At 42.7% G+C, this 27,334-nt stretch overlaps 1 protein-coding gene across 1 annotated transcript; it reads left to right on the forward strand.

The window, feature by feature from the left end:
• Positions 1-3,980, forward strand: bhlhe40 (basic helix-loop-helix family, member e40). The gene is made up of 5 exons (XM_014166427.2): positions 1-373; positions 501-564; positions 706-813; positions 1,551-1,674; positions 1,839-3,980. The coding sequence occupies exons 1-5, from the start codon at positions 297-299 to the stop codon at positions 2,693-2,695; spliced, it is 1,230 nt and encodes a 409-aa protein (XP_014021902.1). The 5' UTR covers positions 1-296; the 3' UTR covers positions 2,696-3,980.
• Positions 3,981-27,334: the final 23,354 nt, after the last annotated feature.

Here is a 27,334-nt window from a genome sequence, read left to right on the forward strand (position 1 = left end):
ACCCCTCTCACACATTTACCCTGGAGTAGAGCTTCTAAACCATTGCTGTGCTTGGATCTCAGAGTGACACCATCACATTGACAGTCTGCAAAGCAACAGCCCGTTGAAAGATTATTCTTTATAGAAAAAGTGTTAGCTATTGAACAGAAGAACATAACAATAATAGCAAGAAGAAGAAGAAAAATATTTATTTCTTAAATTACAATATTTGCTGACTATTGAAACAGATCTGAAGAAGCCTATTTTTAAGGTTGAATTTTTTGAAGACCAATATTTGGATTTAATAAAGACGCAAAATGGAGAGGATTACAAGTGCACAACCTCCACCTTGTATGGTAAAACACCAGTTGCTGGAGATGGCAGACATGCAAGGGTAAGTCCCCAGAAAGAGCTGGCAATTTATGCATTATAACATTGCAAAACAACCTGGTATTGTTGTGTAAATAAATAAATAACTAAGCATGATTTCTTATCAATATTTTATTATCATTGTCCTATAGAATGGATTTCCCAATGTACGTGTTCAAACCCCGACGGGGGTTGAAGCGCGGGGAAGACACTAAGGTATGCTACAGTTCTTTACTTTAAACATTTTGTTCATTTAGTTTAAAACAAAATGTTCATCTTTGGTAATATATTCATTCTTATTCCATATTGAATATATCTTACACATTGACTCACAAATGTATGCATGTTTTCCCTCAGGAGTCATACAAGTTACCCCACCGATTGATTGAGAAGAAAAGACGTGACAGAATCAATGAATGCATTGCCCAACTGAAGGATTTATTGCCAGAACATCTTAAACTTGCAGTGAGTACGAATTTCATGTGTACTGACGATGTAATAGCAATGCAAAAGGTCTAGCGCCATCTGGTTAATGTTTGATTTGTTTGGTCGAATCAACGCCTTGATTAGTCTGACATTTAATTCAAACATTTTGCCTGATATGACAAAGGAAAGTTATAATTCGATTTTTTTTCCTCATAATTATCCCCCACGATGAAATCGGGAGGGAACTGTGGATCTGTCTCTGTCGGTTCGTTCGATCGTATGTTAAACGCGATATCTTAGACAGCACCGGGCCGATGTTGACAAAACGTGGGTGAATTATGCGTTTTGCCATAGAGATCCGTCATTTACAAAATTACACTGATTGATTGGCCAAAGGCGGGAGCTATAGTAATTAACTGAAATCTGCATCATTTGTGGGGAACGACGTGTTTACTGTTGCCTTTTGTAAATGTGTTTTATTATTTTTATTAATATATCAATAATTGTTCATATCATCATACTGAAAAGTTTGGCTAATTATAATTAATTGATTTAACTGCCTACACATATTGACACAAAGACTTTAAATACAATACATATTACATAAATAGTACATTGATCAACTATGCTTTTAAGTTATATTTATTGCATTGTGTTTGAATGTTGGTGTGTGCGGATTCCCTGCCTTCCCCCTGTGGTGGTTTGTCCTTTGTTCAGCTGCTGAAAGTGTTACATAAGAAAGATCAACATGCTTATGGAAGGTTTTCCTGTTTTAGACGTTGGGCCATTTGGAGAAAGCTGTGGTGTTGGAACTCACCCTGAAGCATGTGAAAGCCCTGAGCACTCTCCTGGATCAGCAGCAGCAGAAAATCATTGCATTGCAGAATGGCATGCAAATCAGTAAGTTCGACACCGTGAGATACACTGTTTCATTTTATTATGGGCGACACCCTATTCCCCCGATCAATAGTATTATTTATTATTGACATACCATCGAGATGGTGGTTTCATTGCCAAAACTGTAGTATTATTGAATATATCTGATATGACTTTGTTTCTCACAGGTGATCAGAGCAGTGTTAGCTCAGAGAACAGTGAGGAGATGTTCCGCCTTGGTTTCCACGTCTGTGCTAAGGAGGTCCTTCAGTACCTGGCTAACCAGGAGAGCAGCAAAGACCACCTGACCCCCTCCCACATGATCAGCCATCTCCAGAAAGTAGCATCAGAGGTGCTCCAGAGTCCACCCAGGCCCCAGCCAGAAGAGTCTACCCACAAACCCGTCGAGAGCATGGAAAAGCCTGCTGGTCATCCGCCTAAGGGCAACGAGGGTAACGCCAAGAACTTTGTGTCTGTCATTCAAAGGACATACCCCCACGGACATGGGGAGCAGAGTGGCAGTGACACAGACACTGACAGCGGCTATGGAGGGGAACACGAGAAACGGGACCCCAAAGGCCAACGCACAAGCTGCTACGGCAAGGAGGGGGAGCTCAAGTATGATGTGGCTGAGAGGATGGCAGGAGGTGGCATCAAGCAGGAGGGTGATGAGCCCCAGGTCAAGAGGTTAAGAGCTGACTCCTCAGAGGATGAGTCTTCCTCTGGACAGGTGGTCAGCAGCCACGGAAGCTACATGAGCTTCTCCCAACACCAGACCCCACTCTGCATGCCCTTCTACCTCATCCCCCAAATGGCTGCAGCATGGCCCATGCTGGAGAAGTGCTGGTACCAAGGGGGCATGCCCCTTTTGTACCCAGGCATGAGTGGCTCTGCAGCCAGCTTGTCTCCAGAGAAACTACCCCAAAACCTGGTAATGTCGCCCAGGCCAGGTTCCCCGGCACACCACCAGACACCTATGGATTCACCAGCTCTCTTCCAAGCTTTAAAGCAAGTCCCCCCCATGAACTTTGAATCCAAAGACTGATACACTTTTGTGTTTGCACCCTACTCTATGAATATTTGGTGTTGAATGAATCGCCTGCTGGAAGGCATCCTGGGAATGGGAAAACAAAGATGAGAGCACCAGCAAGCAGCTGTTTCACCCCTCAGCCCACATTCTCCCTTTGAGAGCAAACAGCAACTGTTACACACAAACACAGTAGCCACCGCCCTCCAAGCTAGCAACCATACACTGAGAGGAGCCTTGGAGCCAGTCAGCACTGAAGCTCAGTCCCTTTAGAGGCTCAAATATGACCTGTTGCAAAGTTCTGAGTAACTGTAAAGAGATGGTCTACACAAGAACATGACAAAAGTGTTTGAGGGTGAGACTTACCATGGGGATGGTTTCTCTGCACTTCTGTTTAATCTCAGAGTTAAACCCAGAATGTGATTCGCAGACAGCACAGCCCCCAGCCATTCGGACCTGCCCTTTGCGCACATCGGTCTGTAATGAATGTAAGAATTGTAACGAAGCCCCTGTAGATGCTGCTTGAGTTTCTACGTGTTGTAAACCTGTCACTGGAGGATGAAACTGAAACTGCGGCAGACCGTCCTTTAGACTAGAACGCTACCAAATACGTCTCTGGTTTATGTTGACCAGAGTAGTCACAAAATCCATTGCTCCCTCTTCACCCACCAAGTGTACCTTGCAGCTAAATTGATTTTTATTCTTTAAACAAGTCAGGATGGTGTCACCGGACCTGATCTGCGTCACTCATGATGTAAATACAGAAGTGATTTTAGTTTTGAGTTTGTAACTCACTACCATTCGTGCAAGTAGTTCTTGTGAGGTAATGTCTTGTAATTATTTTGTTTATACTACTTGTACATATCTATTTTTGATACATGACCTACAGAGTGTATTTTCATTGTGACTAGAAGGAGAGAGTTTTAGCAGGCCATTTTGCTGTATGCCAAGAGAATGTGTACATAGCATTGTGCTAGACCTGATTTGCATCATGCTCATTATTAATTTCTCGTCTGGTCAATTTCTGTCCTGATCTAAGTTTATGCTGTTGCCTTTACTTGTTTATAGCAGACAACAATTGTGGCGGATGTCTAACTGTATTTGTATTAATTATTGAGTCTGTGGCAAAGAGAGGAGAGTGAATGTAACGTTAAGGCAAAATGTTAGTTTTATATAGAACTAGGTACTTGGATTTGTATTTTAGGATCTAACAGATGGTTGCTTGTTGTACATATTTTGTCTAGTATTGTTCACATACATTTTTAAAGATATTAATAAAGATGTTTTTTTTCCCCTGTGGAAATAAGTGTTTGGGTCGGAATCTTGGTAGAACACTTTAGCATGTTGCACAGCAAAGCAACCCAAACTGGCTTCTCATCCAGTGGCAGTCAGTGCTATTTAAGATGAGGGAGGACAATTCAAAAAATATATATAATTTTCATTAGCATGGCCTTTTCTATTACAGCATATTGGATTACTGTTATTCATACTCCATTCACTCAGTTCAATGTAACATTGATAGATCCAGGCTACTACTGTACATGATAGTAGAATTTTCCCTATACCAATCATGAAGTTGCTACAACCTAACCTATGAATGAAAGTTTACAACGTAGTTGCACACAGGTCGAAAAGAAAAATGTAAGATGACAGACAGTGGCACATTCGATACCGCATTGCATAGTCTTACCTGCATTTAGCTCATCTAGGGTGTAATCATTAGTCTAACAGTTGCAAATGAGAGTTTCTATTGGACAAATTCAGGTATGTTTATCCCTGTTTCGTTCCGTTTGCTCCCATTTAAGAAACGTTTTTCAATAGAATCGGTGGAATGAATACACCACTGATCACACGTTAACACAGTTCACTTTCATAGCAGCCACGTTGTATTCCTTCTCGCATGTATGCGCTCTCCTCCTCTCACCTTTTCTTTTTCGCTTGTGGACCTTAATGCATTAGCTGTATGGGACCAGGTGAAAAAGACTTTCCAAAACAAACTATAACCACTACACACAGCCTACATCATTGTCACCATAATAGCTAAAGTAACGTCATAGTCAACATAGCTAATAGAACTAACGCATTAGTAAACACAATACAATCATGCAGTAATGTTAGTGTACAGTCAGTAAGCAGTTTAGTAAGCAGTTTAGCAGTTACACCAGTGGACCCCGGTGGCAATAAATTAATAAAATCTAAAGCTTACCTTGACTTGGAAGAGTTCCAGTGTTTGTGTTGGTTAGTCAATCAATCAAAAGTATTTATAAAGCCCTTCTTACATCAGCTTACCCAGCCTAAAACTCCAAACAGCAAGCAATGCAGGTATAGAAGCACAGTGGCAAGGAAAAACTCCCTAGAAAGGCCAGAACCTGGGAAGAAACCTAGAGAGGAACCAGGCTATGAGGGGTGGCCAGTCCTCTTCTGGCTGTGCCGGGTGAAGATTATAACAGAACATGGCCAAGATGTTCAAATGTTCATAGATGACCAGCAGGGTCAAGTAATAATAATCACAGTGGTTGTCGAGGGTGCAACAGGTCAGCACCTCAAGAGTAAATGTCAGTTGGCTTTTCATAGCCGATCATTCAGAGTATCTCTACCGCTCCTGCTGTCTCTAGAGAGTTGAAAACATCAGGTCTGGGACAGGTAGCATATCCGGTGAACAGGTCAGGGTTCCATAGCCGCAGGCAGAACAGTTGAAACTGGAGCAGCAGCACGGCCAGGTGGACTGGAGACAGCAAGGAGTCATTAGGCCAGGTAGTCCTGAGGCATGGTCCTAGGGCTCAGGTCCTCCGAGAGAGAGAAAGAAGAGTGAAAAAGAGAGAAAGAGAGAGAAAGAGAGAGAGAATTAGAGAGAGCATACCTAAATTCACACAGGACACCGGATAAGACAGGAGAAATACTCCAGATATAACAAACTGACCCTAGCCCCCCGACACAAACTACTGCAGCATAAATACTGGAGGCTGAGACAGGAGGGGTCGGGAGACACTGTGGCCCCGTCCGATGATATCCCCGGACAGGGCCAAACAGGCAGGATATAACCCCACCCACTTTGCCAAAGCACAGCCCCCACACCACTAGAGGGATATCGTCAACAAACTTACCATCCTGAGACAAGGCTGAGTATAGCCCACAATGATCTCCGCCACGGCACAGCCCAAGGGGGGGCGCCAACCCGGACAGGAAGGTCACGTCATAGGCAGCTAGGTAACATAGCATCCCTCTGTTTGAGCCGGGTGTTTCAGTAGGCTAAACTAGCTAGCTAGCGGCATTTGCTAGCTAAGTAAGTGAAAGTTTAAAAAATACAAAATATCTCTCGCTCTCTCTTGCTTCTCCTTAATTTTTTAATAAATGATTTTGTTAAAAACTGTTAAACTATTGTCTTTCTCTGTCTTTGAGTCAACTACTCACCACATTTTATGCACTGCAGTACTAGCTAGCTGTAGCTTATCATTCTCTGATCCTTTGATCGGGTGGAAGTTGTCATAATTTTGTATTGAAGGCAATTTACCCAGAGGACGGAAGCTAGCTGTCCTCCGGCTACACCATGGTGCTACCCTACAGAGTGCTGTTGAAGCTACTGTAGACCTTCATTGCAAAACACTGTGTTTTAATCAATTATTTGGTGACGTGAATATATTTAGTGTAGTTTTATCTAAAAAGGATAACCTTTTTAATGTTCTACTATTTTTATTTTTATGAAATTCACTGAGGAGGATGGTCCTTCCCTTCCTCCTCTGAGGAGCCTCCACTGTTCTCAACATAACAACACATCCATACATGACAGTAGCTCACCCATAAGGCAGCAGTGCCAGTATAGACCTAAATGAAGAGGACATGAATTCAAGCAGTTTGCTGTAAACAACTAAACAGTATCATGTATATTCCAAACAACACAAACTACTTTATTATTAAGAGATGCAATATCAGACACATAGGGTATTATATTATGACTACCTGACATTTTTTAAACATGTGGATTGATTGATAGATTGATAGACAAAATGTTGGATTGATTGATACATAGACAAAATAGTGGATTGATGGTCTTCATCATATTAGACATCTTTAGTCTAATATTCAATAATATTTTTGAGTGATTGTAAGTTTTATCAGTTACAGTAAAAGTTCCCCGATAACGTTTTATATAGCCTATTCGTCAGAAAATAAGAGCCAACCAACAGAACCAATAGGCCTATACTTATTTTATGCCTTTACCTCACAAATCCTATAGCATACAGTTTTTCTTTACAGCATGGCAATTCCTTAAAGCAAAAAGACAGGTGTCATGTCCTGACAATAGAGGGCTCTTATTTTCTATGGTAGAGTAGATCAGGGCGTGACTGGGGGGTTTATCTAGTTTATTTTTTCTATGTTGTGATCTAGTTTATTTTTTCTATGTTGTGTTCTAGTTTATTTTTTCTATGTTGGGTTTTTTGTATGATTCCCAATTAGAGGCAGCTGGTCATCGTTGTCTCTAATTGGGGATCATATTTAAGTACCGTAATTTCCGGACTATAAGCCGCAACCTTTTTCCCACGCTTTGAACCTCGCGGCTTAAACAATGACGTGGCTAATATATGGATTTTTCCCGCTTTCAATTTTCTTTTCTCCAAAAAAACACATTCTGTGACGTGCTCAGTTTTTTGGCGGCATGAGGCTTTCATTAGACCAATGAAATTGCCGAACGGGTTAAGGTCAAACAACTTTTTTGTTTGCTGTTTAGATTAAATCGAGCGCTCTCAAACTTCCCATCATTCTGATTACGGTAGTCATTTTGTCACCCCCATCATGGCAAAGACACGGAGAAATGCATATGATGCAGCTTTCAAGTTGAAGGCGATTGATCTGGCTGTTGGAAAAGGAAATAGAGCAGCTGCACGGGAGCTTGGTCTATGATAAGACGTTGGAAACAGCAGCATGAGGAATTGACTCAGTGCAAAAAGACAACTAAAGCTTACTGCAAATTTTTTATTTTTTGTTACAAGCCATGTTTCGTTAGCCTGTCTGGGAACCTTGCGTCCCACCCTAGTCAACAGCCAGTGGAATCGCGTTGCGCGAAATACAAATACCTCAGAAATGCTATAACTTCAATTTCTCAAACATATGACTATTTTACATCATTTTATAGATACACCTCTCCTGAATCGAACCACGTTGTCCGATTTCAAAAAGGCTTTACAGCAAAAGCAAAACATTAGATTATGTTAGGAGAGTACCCAGCCAAAAATAATCACACTGCCATTTTCAAAGCAACTAGCATGCATCACAAATACCCAAAACACAGCTAAATGCAGCACTAACCTTTGACAATCTTCATCAGATGACACTCCTAGGACATCATGTTACACAATACATGCATTTTTTGTTCGATAAAGTTCATATTTATATATAAAAACAGCATTTTACATCGGCGCGTGACGTTCAGAAAATATTTTCCCTCAAATGCTTCCGGTGAATCAGCGCAAAAATGTACAAAATTACTATTCGAAAACATTTTTAAAATGTAATATTGTCATTCAAAGAATTATAGATTAACATCTCGTGAATGCAACCGCATTGCCAGATTTAAAAATAACTTTACTGGGAAATCACACTATGCAATAAACAAGATGCTATGCTCAGAAAAATAGGCTAGGCGATACAGGTTAGCGCCATCTTGGAACCAGCTAAAATCAAATATACTATTGTAAATATTCCCTTACCTTTGATTATCTTCATCAGAAGGCACTTCCAGGAGTCCCAGGTCCACAACAAATGTAGTTTTGTTCGAAAAGTTAACCTCTTACATCTAGACGTTCCGCTAGCGGAACACCTGCTCCAATATCCAATGATAGGCGTGGCGCGAATTACAAATTCCTCAAAAATACAAAAACTTAAATTTTTCAAACATATGACTATTTCACAGCATTTTAAAGACAAGACTCTCCTTTATCTAACCACACTGTCCGATTTCAAAAAGGCTTTACAGCGAAAGCAAAACATTAGATTATGTCAGCAGAGTACCAAGCCAGAAATAATCAGACACCCATTTTTCAAGCTAGCATATAATGTCACAAAAACCCAGAAGACAGCTAAATGCAGCACTAACCTTTGATGATCTTCATCAGATGACACACCTAGGACATTATGTTATACAATACATGCATGTTTTGTTCAATCAAGTTCATATTTATATCAAAAAACAGCTTTTTACATTAGCATGTGACGTTCAGAACTAGCATACCCCCGCAAACTTCCGGGGAATTTGCTAACAATTTACTAAATTACTCACGATAAACGTTCACAAAAAGCATAACAATTCTTTTAAGAATTATAGATACAGAACTCCTCTATGCACTCGATATGTCCCGATTTTAAAATAGCTTTTTGGTGAAAGCACATTTTTCAATATTCTAAGTACATAGCCCAGCCATCACGGGCTAGCTATTTAGACACCCGGCAAGTTTAGCCTTCACCAAAATCAGATTTACTATTATAAAAGTTTGATTACCTTTTGTTGTCTTCGTCAGAATGCACTCCCAGGACTGCTACTTCAATAACAAATGTTGGTTTTGTCCAAAATAATCCATCGTTATATCCGAATAGCGGCGTTTTGTTCGTGCGTCCCAGACACTATCCGAAATGGTAAATCAGGGTCGTGCGCATGGCGCAATTCGTGACAAAAAATGTATAAATATTCCATTACCGTACTTCGAAGCATGTCAACCGCTGTTTAAAATAAATTTTTATGCAATTTATCTCGTAAAAAAGCGATAATATTCCGACCGGGAATCTCCTTTTCGGCAAACAGAGGAAAAATCACAAAGACGGGGGCAGCCAGGGCACGCGCCTAAGCCCACAGTCCCTTGATCGGCCACTTGAGAAAGGCGATAATGTGTTTCAGCCTGGGGCTGGGATGACGACATTCAGGTTTTTCCCGGGCTCTGAGCGCCCATGGAAGACGTAGGAAGTGTCACGTTAGAGCAGAGATCCTTTGTAAAAGATAGAGATGGCAAAGAAGTTCAAGAAATGGTCAGACAGGCAACTTCCTGTAAAGGAATCGCTCAGGTTTTGACCTGCAATTTGAGTTCTGTTATACTCACAGACACCATTCAAACAGTTTTAGAAACTTTGGAGAGTTTTCTATCCAAAGCCAATAATTATATGCATATTCTAGTTACTGGGCAGGAGTAGTAACCAGATTAAATCGGGTACGTTTTTTATCCAGCCGTGAAAATACTGCCCCCTAGCCATAACAGGTTAATAATTTATGTCCCAATAGCTCCTTCTTGTTAGCGCATTCCGAAGGCTACTCATAATGTACGAGGTGCGCCGGACTTGTCGTCACGAATGTGCAAAAAATATATATTTACGTTCGTTCAAACATGTCAAACGTTGTATAACATAAATCTTTAGGGCCTTTTTCAATCAGAGCTTCAATAATATTCAAGGCGGACGATTGCATTGTCTTACTAAACGTTTCGGAACAAAAGGGTACCCCTGGGCGCCCGCGTCATAGTAGTAATGGCCCTCCCCCTATGACCAACTTTCCAAGCCTCTCTTTCGGTCAGTTTCTACCATAGAAGACTCAAACCACTTTGTAAAGACTGTTGATATCTAGTGGAAGCCTTTGGAAGTGCTAAATGAATCCTAACTCACGGTGTGTTTCATAGGCAGTGTTGAAGGTGATTCCACAAATGGAATCTTCTCAGGTTTTGGCCTGCCATATGAGTTCTGTTATACTCACAGACACCATTCAAACTGTTTTAGAAACTTTAGTGTGTATTCTATCCAAATCTACTAATTATATGCATATTCTAGTTACTGGGCAGGAGTAGTAACCAGATTAAATCGGGTACGTTTTTTATCCGGCCGTGCAAATACTGCCCCCTAGCCCCCCAAGGTTTTAAAGCCTATTTATTTTTCTTACAAGCCGTGTTTCGTTAAAGCCTGTGTAAAGTTCATTTGTTTCAATGTACCGGTAGGCACCTGCGGCTTATAGACATGTGCGGCTTATTTATGTTCAAAATAATGTATTTTTTTTAATTCAGTGGGTGCTGTTTATATTCAGGTGCGCTCAATAGTCCGGAAATTATGGTAGTTGTTTTTCCCACCTGTGTTGATGGGAGATTATTTTGAGTTAGTGCATGGTGCACCGCTGTCGTCACGGTTTGTTGTTTGTTTATAGTTTATTGTTTGTATTGCGAAGTTTCACATTTAAATAAAAGATGTGGAACGATATTCACGCTGCGCCATAGGTCCGTTCCTACACACAGACGTGACAACAGGAAGCATAGCCACACTCAAATAATCTCAGCGGCGCATAACGCATAGCCTATCTTCCAGCACCAAACTGGACAACAATGTGCTTAATAACAAGTGCGATGTATCTATAACAGAGGGGTTCAACTTTTTCTTGCCCAGGGACCCCCGCCCAGACAAAGTAGCAACCCAGGGACCCCATCATATGTTAGCAATTTTTTTTGAATCACGTCTTGTTTTATCAGGTGAATGATAATGGCAAGAAGTAATCAACATTTTAAAATGAAAAAATTTGGTAGAATGTATAGTTTAAAAAAAAAGTCTTATTCAGGTGGTTATACAAAGGTTAGCCATGTGTTGGCAAAATGAATGTCCAAGTCAAGAAAGGTTACTAGCAGCCTGCGGCACTTGCCACCACTGGTACTCGCGGCTGGGTTCTCTTTTTTTAAAGCTTATGTCAGATACTCCAGTGAGTGTAAATAGCTAGTACCTCCAGAACCCCAGGTTTAAAGACTACCCCTGATCTATATTCATGCTTTTACCCATTATAGGCTGTTGTCTATTAGACTTGTTGTCTAAACGCATTGGCAGCATGACCTTACAGTGCACATATACTGTAGTTGTCAATCTGAATAGTGAAATAGGCTACCTGTTTAACATACCTGTTTACCGGTCCCACCATAAACGACTGTCCCACCTTAAAAGGATTGTACTGTAGACTATCCCAAAATCCCCTGCTATGGAAAGTGTGCCGCTGCGCTGTGGGCATGAGTCATGCAACTGGCGGTCAACCGTGTGCCACAAACTCTACATGGGCGTGGCAGCAAAAAAGATGCACCTTCCATGGTCTAGTAGCCTGAAATGGTAAATTCAACATTTATCATATTAACATTATTCAATATACTGCATATAGCTGTAATTATTTATTTGACAGGGACAATGCACAGCAATTAACATTTCAGTAGTTCAGTAGTTTTTCTCTGTAGTCTCTGGGCAGATTTATAAAAGCATTTAGCATCATAAACATTACACATAAAATACATATACACATCAAATACAATAAATACAAACAAGAAACAGTACGAACAACAACAACAACAAAATAATAAGTGGCTATATTAAAGCTAGAGTCATTAATTGAAACAATAACAAAGTGGGATCCCTTCCTGCGTTTTGTTAAAACGCTGAGGGACAGGCCTGGAGAAATATATAAACTCTTAAATTCATAGACAGGATACAAAGATTAATGATCCATGATATACATATATATTTTTTAAATTGTAACATTGTTAACAAACATTGAAGTAAAACAAGCTTATATCTTGGGTTCTGATAGGATACGACAGTTGAACTAAGCTCATGAGGCATTTACTGTATAAGTTATACTCCTCAAGAATCAATTGGTAGGCCTACTTTATTAACTTACAAGTCCAAAAATGGATGTAGCAATTAAGAAATCTAGCTTTAAAACTGTATAGGCCTAAGTGCATATATTGCCTAATAGGCTAATGTCAGTACTTTTGTCTTATAATACCACATACAATTGGGAAAAATCCACTTGAAGGCCCCTCAAACTGGGAATTACTAGTGGGAAACTCATATATCATCCCCGAGCTCCGACTTCTCCCACATGCTGACCTCTGAAGTCACCTACTAAACAAATGACCTCAATAACAGCATTTTCATCAGTTAAATGCAACAACAAATCATTATTTCAAAGCATTTGAATGCATCCAAATGATATTTACTACATCACAACTTGAAATTACCACATTATGAACACAGCATTAGAGCCTCTTGTTTAATTCCTCATTTTTAGGGGCTAGGCTACAGTCTGACCAACCAGGGTAAGGGTTGTGTGGATGATTGTTTTCATTTTGTTGAAGTATTATAAGACAAATGATCCACACTACCCTGGCCCTGGCTGGTCAGACTGTAGCCTACCCCTGAGAATTACAAAGCATTCACATACCTGACCCTTGAAGTCAGATAAAAAATATATATAAATCACTGTAATGGTGCGCCATCTTCTGGGGAAAAATAAGACCTAAGTGTAATATTGTCTGAGTCTCAATAGTATAAGAAGTAAAAAAGTAGATTGAGACCTCTGAGGTAGATATTATTGAGATGCAGATGTTATGGTCATATGACAGCTCGTAGCCTACTTCCTGTTGACAGACTTTTTGCACTTGTGCTTGTGAACGGCTGTCTGGAGTTAGATAGAACACAGTGGCAATCTATCTAGCAACCATAGAATTTACTGGTCTTGCTGCTAGATACTATATAGAAGGGACCTTTGCCTTCTTTGATTTGCTGAGGGAAACCTACTGTATCATCTTCCCAGAATTAACTTTTCAGATACCTACAGATTAGAGACTATGTTAGAAAACATCTTTCTACATTTGGAAATGCTAAACCTTCCATGTTTGACAGATGCATAAAAATGTGCCACCTCAGGCAAACTGATATCTCATCTATATGACGCTTTTCAGATGCCATTAAGGAAAAATGGGAGGAAGAGCTAGGCACTGACATTTCTGAAGCAGATTGGGAAGATAGCTTGCAGTATATCCACACCTGCTCAATTAACTCCAGACATTGTTTTATACAATTCAAGATCTTACACAGATTACAATTGTCGTGTCTTTGGCATCATTAAACTGAAGACATGTTTATCAAATAACTCTCTGTAATTATTATTACGCGATTAACTGGCCAAGGAGCTGGACATTTTTGAACAGCTACCACTGTATTCCTATGGTTCATATTCAAACCCATGTTAATTCATGCAAATTTAAAATGGTTATAGTTCAAAGAGTATATATTGCATAAAAAATGGCGCCGACAGAGATGATCGCCTCGCTTCGCATCCTTAGGAAACTATGCAGTATTTTGTTTTTTTAATGTATTATTTCTTACATTGTTACCCCAGGAAATCTTAAGTCTTATTACATACAGCCGGGAAGAACTATTGGATATAACAGCGACGTCAATTTACCAAAATTGCAACCAGGATTACGACTTTCCCGAAGCAGATCCTCTGTTTGGACCACCACCCAGGACAATGGATCTAATCCCAGAAGCCGACCCAAAACAAAGGCGCCGCAGAAGGAGCAGACGGAGCGGCCTCCTGGTCAGGCTCCGTAGACGTGCACATCGCCCACCACTCCCGAGTATACTACTCGCCAATGTCCAGTCTCTTGACAACAAGGTAGACGAAATTCGAGCAAGGGTTTCCTTCCAGAGAGACATCAGAGATTGTACCATCCTCTGTTTCACGGAAATATGGCTCTCTCAGGATATGTTGTCTGAATCGGTTCAGCCACCGGGCTTATCCATGTATTGCACCAACAGAGATAAACACCTCTCTGAGAAGAGGAAGGGCGGGGGTGTATGCTTCATGATGAATGACTCATGGTGTAATCATGATCACAGGACCTAGAATTCCTTACAATCAAATGGCGCCATATTACCTCCTAAGAGAATTTGTCAGTTATCGTCACAGCTGTGCACATTCCCCCTCAAGCAGACCCCACGACGGCCCTCAAGGAACTTCACTGGTCTCTATATAAACAAAACCATATATCCTGAGGCTGCATTTATTGTATCTTGGGATTTTAACAAAGCAAATTTGAGAACAAGTCAACCTAAATTCTAATAGCATATTGATTGCAGTACTCACGGGGGTAATACACTCGATCACTGCTACTCTAACTTCCGCGATGCATACAAAGCCTTCCCCCACCCTCCCTTTGGCAAATCCGACCATGACGCCATCTTGCTCCTACCGTCTTATAGGCAGAAACTCAAACAGGATATACGAGTGACTAGAACCGTTCAACGCTGGTGTCATGACGTTGGCCTCTTTTGGTACAGGGAGGACAGTTGACCCCTCCCTTTTGCACCACCAATCAATCCACCCTGTGTGTAAAGGGTCGTAAAAACTCTAAAATTCCAGGAGAGTCTCTGGCCACATGGCCCATAGAGAGACACAGGAAATTCTTCCAACTCATAGAATTGGAGAGCCAAGCGACATTTTGTGTTCTGGAGAAGGTATGGAAGATTGGTGAAGAATCCAGCTACGAACTGATCCGCTTGGTACAATTTTGTGATACTCAGAAGAGACAATATAGCCATATTACCATAAAACTGTTTATATAATAGACTCAGCTTAAGACTTGCATCATATGGGTGTATGGAATGTATTAATAAGGATAAAGCTTTTGTAAGACATTGAGATGCTATTGTACTGATGTAATGTGATAGAATTGTATTTCTGTAACCAAATCTAACTCAGTCATAGGCACGCCCCCAGGGACCCATACAGGACCAGGCGTCATTTGACAAGCCTGTTCTATGGGCACTATAAAACACCCCCTGATTTACATTTCTTCAGACCAGGCCTCCACTCATGGCTAATAGGTTTTACCTTCCAATTCCTCTACTGAAAGTGAACCATACCACGTGGTTAACTTTTAGACTATTGATACCGACAGAATAAGAACAAGTCTTTGATATTAATTATTAGTCTGCAGCTAAGTAAATTATATCATCGAACGCGAAGACCAACGAAACAACCATTCTATGACGACATTAATGAATGTCGCTTTGAAAGATCCATTCTAACCGAGAGAGAGACTCTCCAACAGAACCGAACTCTCCAACAAAGAACGACGACACACTGAGCGTAAATATATATTGATTGCAATTGTTCCCGAATGAGTGAGCCTTCAATTGTCAATTGTTAATAATAATGAACTCTGTGCAACTTCTCAGCTGACTGTTTATGACCCATTGTTCAACAGGCCGACCTGCCTGTTTAGCCCACAAGGGCACATTCCTCTACCAATCCTTTGTGACGATAATTACTGTTTGTATGTTTTTCTGTTAATTACTTAGTGTAGTAAATAAATGATTTTGAGACAATTGATGTATGGATGATTTTAGTAAAGACTGGGTTCGTGCAGATACAACAATTTACGACGTTTGGAATGAGACTGGACTAGAGGTAAAATACACCATTTAAACCAGAAGATAATCGGCCTATATAATAATATAGGAAAGTTAAGTTTGGAAAATTATAACTTTGTAATCTGAATATTCTCCTTGGTGCCCCGATCTCCTAGTTAATTACAATTAAACGATTAATCAGTTTGATCGCGTGATAATAATTACAGGCAGTTAATTGATAAACATGTCTTCCGTTTAATGGTACCCAAAGACACGACACTGGTCTGTAACCAAATCTAACTCAGTCATAGGCACGCCCCCAGGGACCCATACAGGACCAGGCGTCATTTGACAAGCCTGCTTCAATCGGAATCCAAGCTTCAAGATTGTTTTGATCACGCAGACTGGGATATGTTCCGGTCAGCCTCAGAGAACAACATCGATCTATACGCTGATTCAGTGAGTGAGTTTATAAGAAAGTGCATTGGAGATGTTGTACCCACTGTGACTATTAAAACCTACCCTAACCAGAAACCGTGGATGGATGGCAGAATTCACACAAAACTGAAAGTGCGAACCTCCGCATTCAACCATGGAAAGAGGTCTGGGAATATGGCTGAATATAAACAGTGTAGTTATTCCCTCTGCAAAGCAATCAAACAAGCGAAATGCCAGTACAAGGACAAAGTGGAGTCGCAATTTAACAGCTGAGACACGAGACATATGTGGCAGTGTCTACAGGAAATCACGGACTACAAAAAGAAAACCAGCCACGTCATGGTCACCGACGTATTGCTTCCAGACAAACTAAAAACCTTCTTTGCCCGCATTGAGGATAATACAGTGCCACTGTCACGGCCCGCTAACAAGGACTGTGCCCCCCACCCCGCTCTCCTTTTCTGTGGCCGACGTGAGTGAAACACTTAAACGTGTTAACCCTCGCAAGGCTGCTGGTCCAGACGGCATCCCTAGCCGCGTTCTCAGAGCATGCGCAGACCAGCTGGCTGGTGTGTTTACGGACATATTCAATCACTCCCTATCCCAGTCTGCTGTCCCCACATGCTTCATGATGGCCACCATTGTTCCTGTACCCAAGAAGGCAAAGATAACTGAACCAAATGACTATCACCCCGTAGCACTCACTTCTGTCATCATGAAGAGCTTTGAGAGACTAGTCAAGGATCGTATCACCTCTACCTTACCGGTCACCCTAGACCCACTTTAGTTTGCATACCGCCCCAACAGGTCCACAGACGATGCAATCACCATCACACTGCACACTTCCCTATCCCATCTGGACAAGAGGAATACCTATGTAAGAATGCTGTTCATTGACTACAGCTCAGCATTCAACACCATAGTACCCTCCAAGCTCATCATCAAGTTGGAGGCCCTGGGTCTCAACCCCGCCCTGTGCAATTGGGTCCTGGACATTCTGATGGGCCGCCCCCAGGTGGTGAAGATAGGAAACAACATCTCCACTTCGCTGACCTCAACACTGGAGCCCCACAAGGGTGCGTGCTCAGCTCCTGTACCCCCTGTTCACCCATTACTGCGTGGCCATGCACGCCTCCAACTCGATCATCAAGTTTGCAGACGACACAACAGTAGTAGGCTTGATTACCAACAATGATGAGACAGCCTACAGGGAGGAAGTGAGGGCACTCGGAGTGTGGTGTCAGGAAAACAATCTCTCGCTAAACATCAACAAAACAAAGGAGATGATTGTGGACTTCAGGAAACAGCAGAGGGAGCACCCAACTATCCACATCGAAGGGACAGCAGGCAGTGGAGACGGTGGAAAGTTTTATGTTCCTCGGCGTACACATCACAGACAAACTGAAATGGTCCACCCACACAGACAGTTTGGTGAAGAAGGTGCAACAGCGCATCTTCAACCTCAGGAGGCTGAAGAAATTTGGCTTGTCACCCAAAACCCTGATAAACTTTTACAGATACACAATTGAGAGCATAACGCAACGCAACACAACACATGACCAGGGGCAAACTACCTGCCCTCCATGACACCTACAGCACTTGATGTCACAGGAAGGCCAAAAATATCATCAAGGACAACAACCACCCGAGCCACTGCCTGTTCACACCGCTACCATCCAGAGGGCGAGTTCAGTACAGGTGCATCAAAGCTTGGACCGAGAGACTGAAAAACAGCTTCTACCACAAGGCCTCCAGACTGCTGTGCACTAGTTTACTCCAATTAGGGAGTTTAATTAACCAATTTATTAATATTATTCTGACATTTCACGTTCTTAAAATAAAGTGGTGATCCTAACTGACCTAAGACAGGGAATCTTTTCTAGGATTAAATGTCAGGAATTGTAAAAAACTGAGTTTAAATGCATTTGGCTAAGGTGTATGTAAACTTCCGACTTTAACTGCATATATATACTGTATATTTGTAAATGTTAGATTAAAAAGTACCATAGTGATTGAGTGTCCAAAAACTCAGCAAAAACAAAACGTCCCTTTTTCAGGACCCTGTCTTTCAAAGATAATTCGTAAAAATCCAAATAACTTCACAGATCTTCATTGTAAAGGGTTTAAACACTGTTTCCCATGCTTGTTCAATGAACCATAAACAATTAATGAACATGCACCTGTGGAACGGTCGTTAATGCACAGCTTATGTAGCGGGTTTCTTATGCACCACAGGAGAACCAAGAAATGAAGAGCGACACCACGGCTGTCTTTTAGGCTTTTATGTTGATCTGCAATAGTATTATGAAAAGACAGGACAGGAACACATCAGTCTCCAATGCACCACCTGACAAGTTGTTCTTTCTCTCTCAGTGTTTTCTCAGACTCTCACAATCACACTCATACATAAAGCCATAATGTATAGTATAAAATAATAACCAGTCCTTAATACAAAGAATGTATAGTCTTAATTCTTAGACAATAGAACCATACCTGCAATAGTATTATGAAAAGACAGGACAGGAACACATCAGTCCCCAATGCATCACCTGACAAGTTGTTCTACACAGGAGCATGAAGAAAGGTAAAACACATATCCTGTCTCACATCCCCAATACATTGCTAGGTGCTTTCAGTGTTGATAGTAGCAAAATACAACAACTCATGTACAAAACCACTGCAACACAAACAAGTTACAACGTAAAATCACCTTAGAGGGCAAAAACTACATCCCCCATAATGCAACACCATCACTAGTCGGCAGCTCAGCTAGCCGTCTGCATCACAGAAAGAAAGTCATGCTAGCTAGCAACACTTTTAGCACTCTGTAACTATATTAATAACAACAATAAAACTCTGAAAGTTACGTGTTTCGATAGTCTCACATCCCCTTATAACAATATCTACAGCATTAACCTTGGGACGTTTATTTATTTCACGTTACGGACTTCTACAAAGGAGTAATCTGCAACCCGTACCTATCTCTCTCAGTGTTTTCTCAGACTGAGGAGAGCGGGATCTATGGGTAGTACCAGGGTGTTAGTAGGTGACGTAAGCACCCAGATAAAATAAAATACATTTAATGAAACAAAACCTGAAGATGTTAACATCATTCAGCTACTGTAGCTGCCTACCTAACATCAACAGGCATCACCAGTAGCGCAACAATTAAAATTAGAAACCAAAAGTAAAGTTCCTGGCGATCTGACTCCCCCCTTCTGTCTGAACTTGGAACATTCCTGTTCGCGGGCTTTTGGCCACTGACCCTCAACCTGATTGTTCTGTTCTGCGTTGTGTACTATTCTAATAATTTGAAGTTTGCTGGAATAACCATTTTAACTCTACTACACTCACCCCTTCTTGATTTCAGCAAACTTTAAGACATAAGATAAGACTTCTTCCTCCACAGGGGTAACCTTGACCAAGAGTCGTCCAGAAGGACAGCAAAGAGACTTTGCCAGGTAGAAATATGCCCATATACATACAACCTATGACCCCCTAATAAAGTATTTCTCATTTCCTTAATCTATCCTCTGGCTTCCGTGTCACTGGGGTACTATCACTTCAACAAAAGTTGATAAGGCTTGAATCAGGGCGGCTAGATGCTCTCTTTTGTCCGGCTCAGCAATCACTTGACTCATTGACTCTAAAAGTCTTCTGACAGGCTTCACAACTCTTCCAGTTCGAGTTCTCAAAGTGCCTTCACTTGGTCTCAGGACTGTATCAGTGAGCTCAGATGTCTGGCTGTTTCTGCGCTCTACCTCTCTCTGGTTACTCATTCTCTTCTTAGTAGATCTTATGCATACAGAGCCGCTGACTGATGAACTTCTACTGCTGATGCCATCTAGACTGCTCACTGACGTTGCTTCTCTACTTGTGTCATCTTCAGAAGGATCACTTGAATCATCACCAGGCATCATTGAGGAGCTTCCTGTGCTTGATTTAGCTGCTTGTCCTGAGATCATGTCCTTCGCTGGGCATTGAGGAGCAGCTTCTCTCATGTTCACGCCATCTTCCGGTCCCGGAGATTTTTGACCTTCAGCTTCCGTGGGCCCCTCAGGGTTCTGGCCCTCGAGAATCCAGACAGCAGTCCTTCGATCCTCTGAATCCTCATCCACATCGAATACCGGTCTTTCGTCACCGCTGTCTGCGTTTATGTCCTCCTCTGAAGCAGTAGAGGCTACTGTGGACATCTCGTCTGTCTGTCCCACCGGCAGGAAGTTCACTGGCAGTATGAAGTTTCGATGAACTACTTTACTTGGTAGTAGGATCTTCGACTCTGTAGATGTGCACAGACGGGTCTTTCCATGTGATCACATAGACCGTTGAATCCCACAAGTCGGCAAGTTTACCTTTTCCTCTTTCCTTTCGGTTTGCCAAGAGAACTCGGTCCCCAATCTCCAGGGCAGTACCCTTCACTCTCTTGTTATACTGCCTTGCTTGCTTTTTCTGAGCTTCAGTGGTGTTGGCCTGAGCGATCCTGACAGCCTCTCGCAGGTCCTTTTGGAACGAGTCAACATACTCGTCATGAGTCAACACGTCTTCGTTTTTCAGGGTACTTCCAAACATGATGTCCACTGGCAGCCGTGGAATTCGGCCGAACATTAGGAAGAACGGTGCGAATCCTGTCGTTTCGTGTGTGGTACAGTTGTACGAGAAGGTGAGCGTCTGTATCATCTGGGGCCATCTTTCTTTTGCTCTCGCTGGCAATGATCGGACCATGTTTCCAAGCGTGCGGTTGAATCTTTCCATCTGACCGTTGCCCATAGGATGATATGGAGTGGTATGGGACTTTTTGACTCCTGAGACTTGTAGCAATTCTGCGATTAAGTGACTCTCAAAGTTTGCTCCTTTGTCAGAGTGTATCCGCTGGGGAAACCCATAGACACAGAAGAACTGGTTCCATAACTTCTGGGCAACCACCTTTGCTGTCTGGTTCGGGCAAGGAAACGCATGTGCCAGCTTCGTAAAATGATCTGTGATGACGAGTACATCAACGCTCTCTCCATCCCTTCCTTCTGCTGACCAGAAGTCTATGCACACCAGTTCCAACGCTGTGCTGGTCTGAATAGATTCCAACGGTGCCCTAGCCTCTGGCTCCATTGTCTTGCCAACCACACAGCGCTTACAGTAGGAGACATACTTCTTCACTTCCCCTTCCATTCCAGTCCAGAAGAACCTTTGACGTACCAAATGGAGTGTTCTAGTCTGGCCTTGGTGGCCGGCTTCATCATGGGTTCCCCTCAGAACGATGGCTTTAAGGGAGTCTGGCACCACCAGCTGGTACCTCTTCTTGACAACTCTGTCCTTAGATCTTCGGTAGAGGATCTCATCCTTGATTTCGAGTTTATCCCAATGCTTCAGCATTCTCAACACTTGGGCAGTCTCATGAGCCCTCTCTCTCCGCGAAGGTCTCCTCCTCCTCTCAACAAAGTACGCCACTCGGGCCAGCACCTGATCCGCCTTCTGTTTTCTCCGTATCACATCAGGAGAAAGGACTGGAAGAGTAGCCACTCCCCCTTCATGCTGAGGGATGCTGGCAGAATACTGGGCTAATTGGAATGTGCGCACTGGCACACTCACATCCCACTCCAGACAGGACTCCAAAACTGCTTTCACCCCTTCAGAAGAGACTTGAGCCAGGATCTCACCACCTTGGATATTGACTGACAGTTTGAATGCGTCCTGGATGGACTCTGAAGTCACATACTCTGGGAACTCACTTGCCTTCCTAGCTCCAACGAATGGCTGTCGACTAAGCTGGTCTGCTGGGACATTCTGGGGCCCGGGGATGTACTTCAAGTCAAAGTCGAAGGGGGCCAGTTTAGAGACCCATCGCTGCTCACAGGCATCTAGCTTTGGTTTCGTAATTATATATGTCAGGGGGTTGTTATCTGTTAGGACTTAGAATCTATTCCCCTTCAGCCAATGGGTGAACTTATCACACACAGCCCACTTAAGAGCGAAGAACTCTAATCTGTGTGCTGGGTAACGGGACTGGGACCTCGACAGAGTCTTGCTTGCAAAAGCTACTGGTCTGGGCCTACTCTCACCCTCAAATGTCTGACTAAGTACTGCACCTAAGCCATCCATTGATGCATCTGTTGATAGGAGAAATGGTCTGTTAAAGTCTGGGTGAGCCAGCACGGCTTTTTGGGAGACAGCAGCTTTTAGCTTCTCCAGCGCCTCCCCACATTCAGAAGTCCAGTCTTCAGGTTTCAGACGTTTATGGGCCATGCCATGAGGTTTTCCTTTTTCTCCTTTCCGCTTACTTTTCTGTCCTGCAATCAGACGAAACAGTGGTTTGGCTAAACCTGAGAAACTCGCAATGAAGTGGGAATAATAGTTTGCCATACCAAGAAATGATCTGACCTTGGTGGGTGAAGGTGTTTTCCCATCATTTTCCATCAGGTCAGCTGCTGTGATGTCGTTGATTGCAGACACTTTTCCTGGGTCGGTTGCAATGCCCTCTGCCGTGACGATATGGCCTAAAAACTTGACAGATTTTCTGAGGAGGTAAAAAAAATTTTGCGCTAGCTTCAGGTTGTGTTCCTTAACCTCTATGGGCTAGGTGGGACGCTTGCGTTTTCAAAACCTTAAAAATCCTATTACTTCAATTTCTCAAACATGACTATTTTACAGCTATTTAAAGACAAGACTCTCGTTAATCTAACCACACTGTCCGATTTCAAAAAGGCTTTACAACGAAAGCAAAACATTAGATTATGTCAGCAGAGTACCAAGCCAGAAATAATCAGACACCCATTTTTCAAGCCAGCATATAATGTCACCAAAACCCAGAAGACAGCTAAATGCAGCACTCACCTTTGATGATCTTCATCAGATGACAACCCTAGGACATTATGTTATACAATACATGCATGTTTTGTTCAATCAAGTTCATATTTATATCAAAAAACAGCTTTTTACATTAGCATGTGACGTTCAGAACTAGCATACCCCCGCAAACTTCCGGGGAATTCGCTAACATTTTACTAAATTACTCACGATAAACGTTCACAAAAAGCATAACAATTATTTTAAGAATTATAGATACAGACCTCCTCTATGCACTCGATATGTCCGATTTTAAAATAGCTTTTTGGTGAAAGCACATTTTGCAATATTCTAAGTACATAGCCCAGGCATCACGGGCTCGCTATTTAGACACCCGGCAAGTTTAGCACTCACCATAATCATATTTACTATTATAAAAGTTTGATTACCTTTTGTTGTCTTCGTCAGAATGTACACCCAGGACTGCTACTTCAATAACAAATGTTGGTTTGGTCCAAAATAATCCATCGTTATATCCGAATAGCGGCATTTTGTTCGTGCGTTCCAGACACTATCCGAAATGGTAAAGAAGTGTCGCGCGCATGGCGCAATTCGTGACAATAAAATTCTAAATATTCCATTACCGTACTTCGAAGCATGTCAACCGCTGTTTAAAATCAATTTTTACGCCATTTTTCTCGTAGAAAAGCGATAATATTCCGACAGGGAATCTCCTTTTCGGCAAACAGAGGAAAAAAATCACAAAGGCGGGGGCGGTCGGGTCACGCGCATAAGCCCAGAGTCCCTTGATCGGCCACTTGAGAAAGGCGATAATGTGTTTCAGCCTGGGGCTGGAATGACGACATTCTGTTTTTTCCCGGGCTCTGAGCGCCTATGGACGACGTGGGAAGTGTCACGTTAGAGCAGAGATCCTTAGTAAAAGATAGAGATGGAAAAGAAGTTCAAGAAATGGTCAGACAGGCCACTTCCTGTAAAGGAATCTCTCAGGTTTTGACCTGCCATTTGAGTTCTGTTATACTCACAGACACCATTCAAACAGTTTTAGAAACTTTAGGGTGTTTTCTATCCATATGTAATAAGTATATGCATATTCTAGTTACTGGGTAGGAGTGGTAACCAGATTAATTCGGGTATGTTTTTTATCCAGCCGTGTCAATACTGCCCCCTAGCCCTAACAGGTTAAGGCGGGAGAACACCATTTCGAGACGGTCCAGGGCTTCCTGCTCAGTCTTCCCGAAAACCAGATCATCCAAGTAGCACAGGAGGGACAAGTAGTTCTGGTCGCCGAAGATCGAGGTCATCATTCTGGCGAATGTTGCTGGGCTGTTACATAACCCCTGAGCCATTCTGTTGTACTCAAATAAACCCGTGGGTGTTGTGCACGCTGTGTACTTGCGGTCATCTTCATGTATGGGGATGTTGTAGAATCCCGAAGTCAAATCCATAGTACTGAAGAAGCAGTTCCCCCCCAAAGCAGCGAGAGCATCGGCTTGATGGGGCAATGGGTATGCATCTTTCTCTGTCCTCTGGTTCAACCATCTGAAATCAGTGCAAATTCTCAACTCTCCTGACGGCTTCCAAACCAGGACAAGGGGGGAGGCCCACTCACTACTGGACTTTCGGATGATGCCCCGCTCCTCCATTTCCTCCAGCGTCTGTCTCAGTTTCTGGTAGTCGGATGGAGAGACCCTCCTGTACGGCAGCCGGAAAGGCTTTTCATCTTTGAGTCGGATACGGTGGATGACGTTCTTCGCTTCTCCACAATCAAGTCGGTCCCTGGAGAAGATGCCTTCATACTGAGCAATAAGGTCCACTAGTTTTCCTTTCCACATGTCAGACACTTCACAGGACTCTATGTCAACTTCTTTTAAGCCCAACTCTTCCAACTTTTGTAGATACTCTTTCTTTGCCCTTTTTCCACCAAATGAACATCCTTCCCCAGCTTGGGTGACATTCTGAAGGGCAGACTGGACCTTACTGGGGTTCTCAGCATGGCTGGCATAGAGCTCTAGGTCTTCTAGGGCTAGGCATGGGTGCACATCGGCCAACTTGGTGTTACGGCGGAGAATAATAGGGTGGTCCAACATGTTGATCACTTTCATGGGGACCCACTTGTCACCCCTCAAAGGACATACAGTGCGTCCTACTAGGACATTTCTTGGTGCAGATCGTGCTGTAGTGGCCTCTATGACTACAGTACTACCGACTGATAGCGGTACCTTTTCTTTCAGTTTTCCCCAGACCAAATGTTCATGTTGAGGCATGAGAGTCACACTCTGCTTGAGCATTACAGTTCCCACTTTGTCTGGTATTTTGTCACCGTGCCAACGGTTCACGTTGGCTAGCATGCTGAGTAAAAGTCCATGTGAATCTCCTTTGGCAGGTTTGGAGAGGCTGTCCCAATACCACTTTGTTTTCTTAACCTGTTGCATTATGTGTTTTATGGCATTCGATCCAACAATCATGTCATCTGTCTGTCCAGGTACAACTAAAACAGACACTGCCATCTTGCAATCTAAAAGATCAATGTTCAAGTCATATTCATACTTAGGCTGTGCCTGGTTGCCCCCACAGCCTACAAGAACTACTTGAGTTGGCTTTCTAGACTCTGGTTTTATCACATTACATCTCAGAAGTGTGTCTTCAGCTGACTCACTTAACGTGCAGGTCATAGACCCACTATCTATCAGAGCTTGAAGTTCTACAATTTCTTGCACCATTACTGGAACATAGAAAAGACTGTCATTACTCTCTATTTTTTGATAAATCACCTCGGTTTTCATTGTGTTTCCAGTCCTTATATCTGTAGTGTTCTGTGGAGGTGTAACATGTTCGCCCACACCGCCCCCCTCTTGGCGTGAGCATGTTAGTTTAAAGCGGGGCCAGGGGGAGCCTCGGCGGTTGCCTCTCCAACTTGTTTTCTTGCTGGACATTCAAAGCCTCTGTGGCCTGTCCTGTGACACTTGAAACATAACCCCTCCTTAAAGCAGTGCGACTGAGTTGAATGGTCTGAGGCCTTACAAATTCTACAGGGACCAGCAGCAGTATTAGTTTGTGGCGTTCTGGCTGAAGTTCTCCTTTGATTTTGTTCCTGGGTTGACAGGAGCTTTTCCAGGAGAGAAATCACTTTGTTCAATGGAGCCTGATCGCTGTTAGTGGGTGTGGCTGAATTATTTTGACCGACTGCTTGTTGTTGAGTCATACACCAAGCGTCGGGGGTCATCACAACTTCTACCTTGGCAGTACTTTGCGCCCTGTGTCTGGCTGATTGTTTGGTCCAATTTTCAATAGGCCTGCACCTAAGAGCGGCATATAGTGCCGGATCAGGGCAGTGCTTAACAAACATCATGGTCACTCGTGACCTGGATCATCCACTCTTTTTCCCTGTCTTTGCAAGCACTCATTGGCAAGGTCAATTGCTTTGTTCAGTCTAACCCAATAATCCAAGCAGCTCTCTGACTGTCTTGGTAAGGTTTCATAGAAGTATCCTAATGGGATTGTTGATGAGATTGCCTCTCCAAAGTGCTGCCTCAAGATATTGTATATGGCTTCAGGATCTCTGCTTATGTTAACAAGGGGGTTTCCACGGAGCCCAATTCTGACTATGTCTTTAGCCCGCCCCATTAGTCTGTCCTGTATTTCTTGCCCCTGTTCTGATATACTGCATCCCTTCTTTTTCAAGTAAGCTTGCATAAGTTCTTGCCATTCAGTCACTGTGCACCGGTCTGTGCTATCACCCCGGAAGTGGGGTGGTTCTCTGACGTCTGACTTCAGAATTAGGTTGACCTTTGACCAATCAGGTATTTCTACTATTGGTTGGGGAGGGGAAGTGCTTGGACCAGCCCCTGCTAGACTAGCGGCAACTTGATTACCTATTTCACTGCCCAGTTGTTTGACTAACTCTGCTAGGGCTTGCAATTGGGTTCGGTTCTCATTTTCACCCCCTATGGCCTTCTGGGACACTTCACTGTCATCGTTGCCTGGTTGGCTACTGCTAACATGCTCTGGTTGGCTACTACTGACACTTGGCACTCTAGTGTCGACTGCTGGGTATCTAAGAGGACTGGCTCTAGCACTATGTTCCCCCATACTGGCCAACTGAGCCCCCCGCCCCACCCCAGTGGCCATACCTTGTGAACCTCTCACAGTAACACCAACCGGAGTAACATGTACATTGTTATCACCAACACCTGATATGTCTTCTCTCCCCTGTTCTGTAATCTCACA

The sequence above is a fragment of the Salmo salar genome, chromosome ssa22 (genome assembly GCF_905237065.1).
Source record: "Salmo salar chromosome ssa22, Ssal_v3.1, whole genome shotgun sequence".
Taxonomy (NCBI): Eukaryota; Metazoa; Chordata; class Actinopteri; order Salmoniformes; family Salmonidae; genus Salmo; species Salmo salar.

Excerpts from the sequence above, each read along its gene's own strand:
- bhlhe40 (XM_014166427.2), top strand. The coding sequence starts at position 297 with ATGGAGAGGATTACAAGTGCACAACCTCCACCTTGTATGGTAAAACAC. Across the intron at positions 565-705 it reads AGCGCGGGGAAGACACTAAG|GAGTCATACAAGTTACCCCA; the intron begins GTATGCTACAGT and ends GTTTTCCCTCAG. Across the intron at positions 1,675-1,838 it reads GCAGAATGGCATGCAAATCA|GTGATCAGAGCAGTGTTAGC; the intron begins GTAAGTTCGACA and ends TGTTTCTCACAG.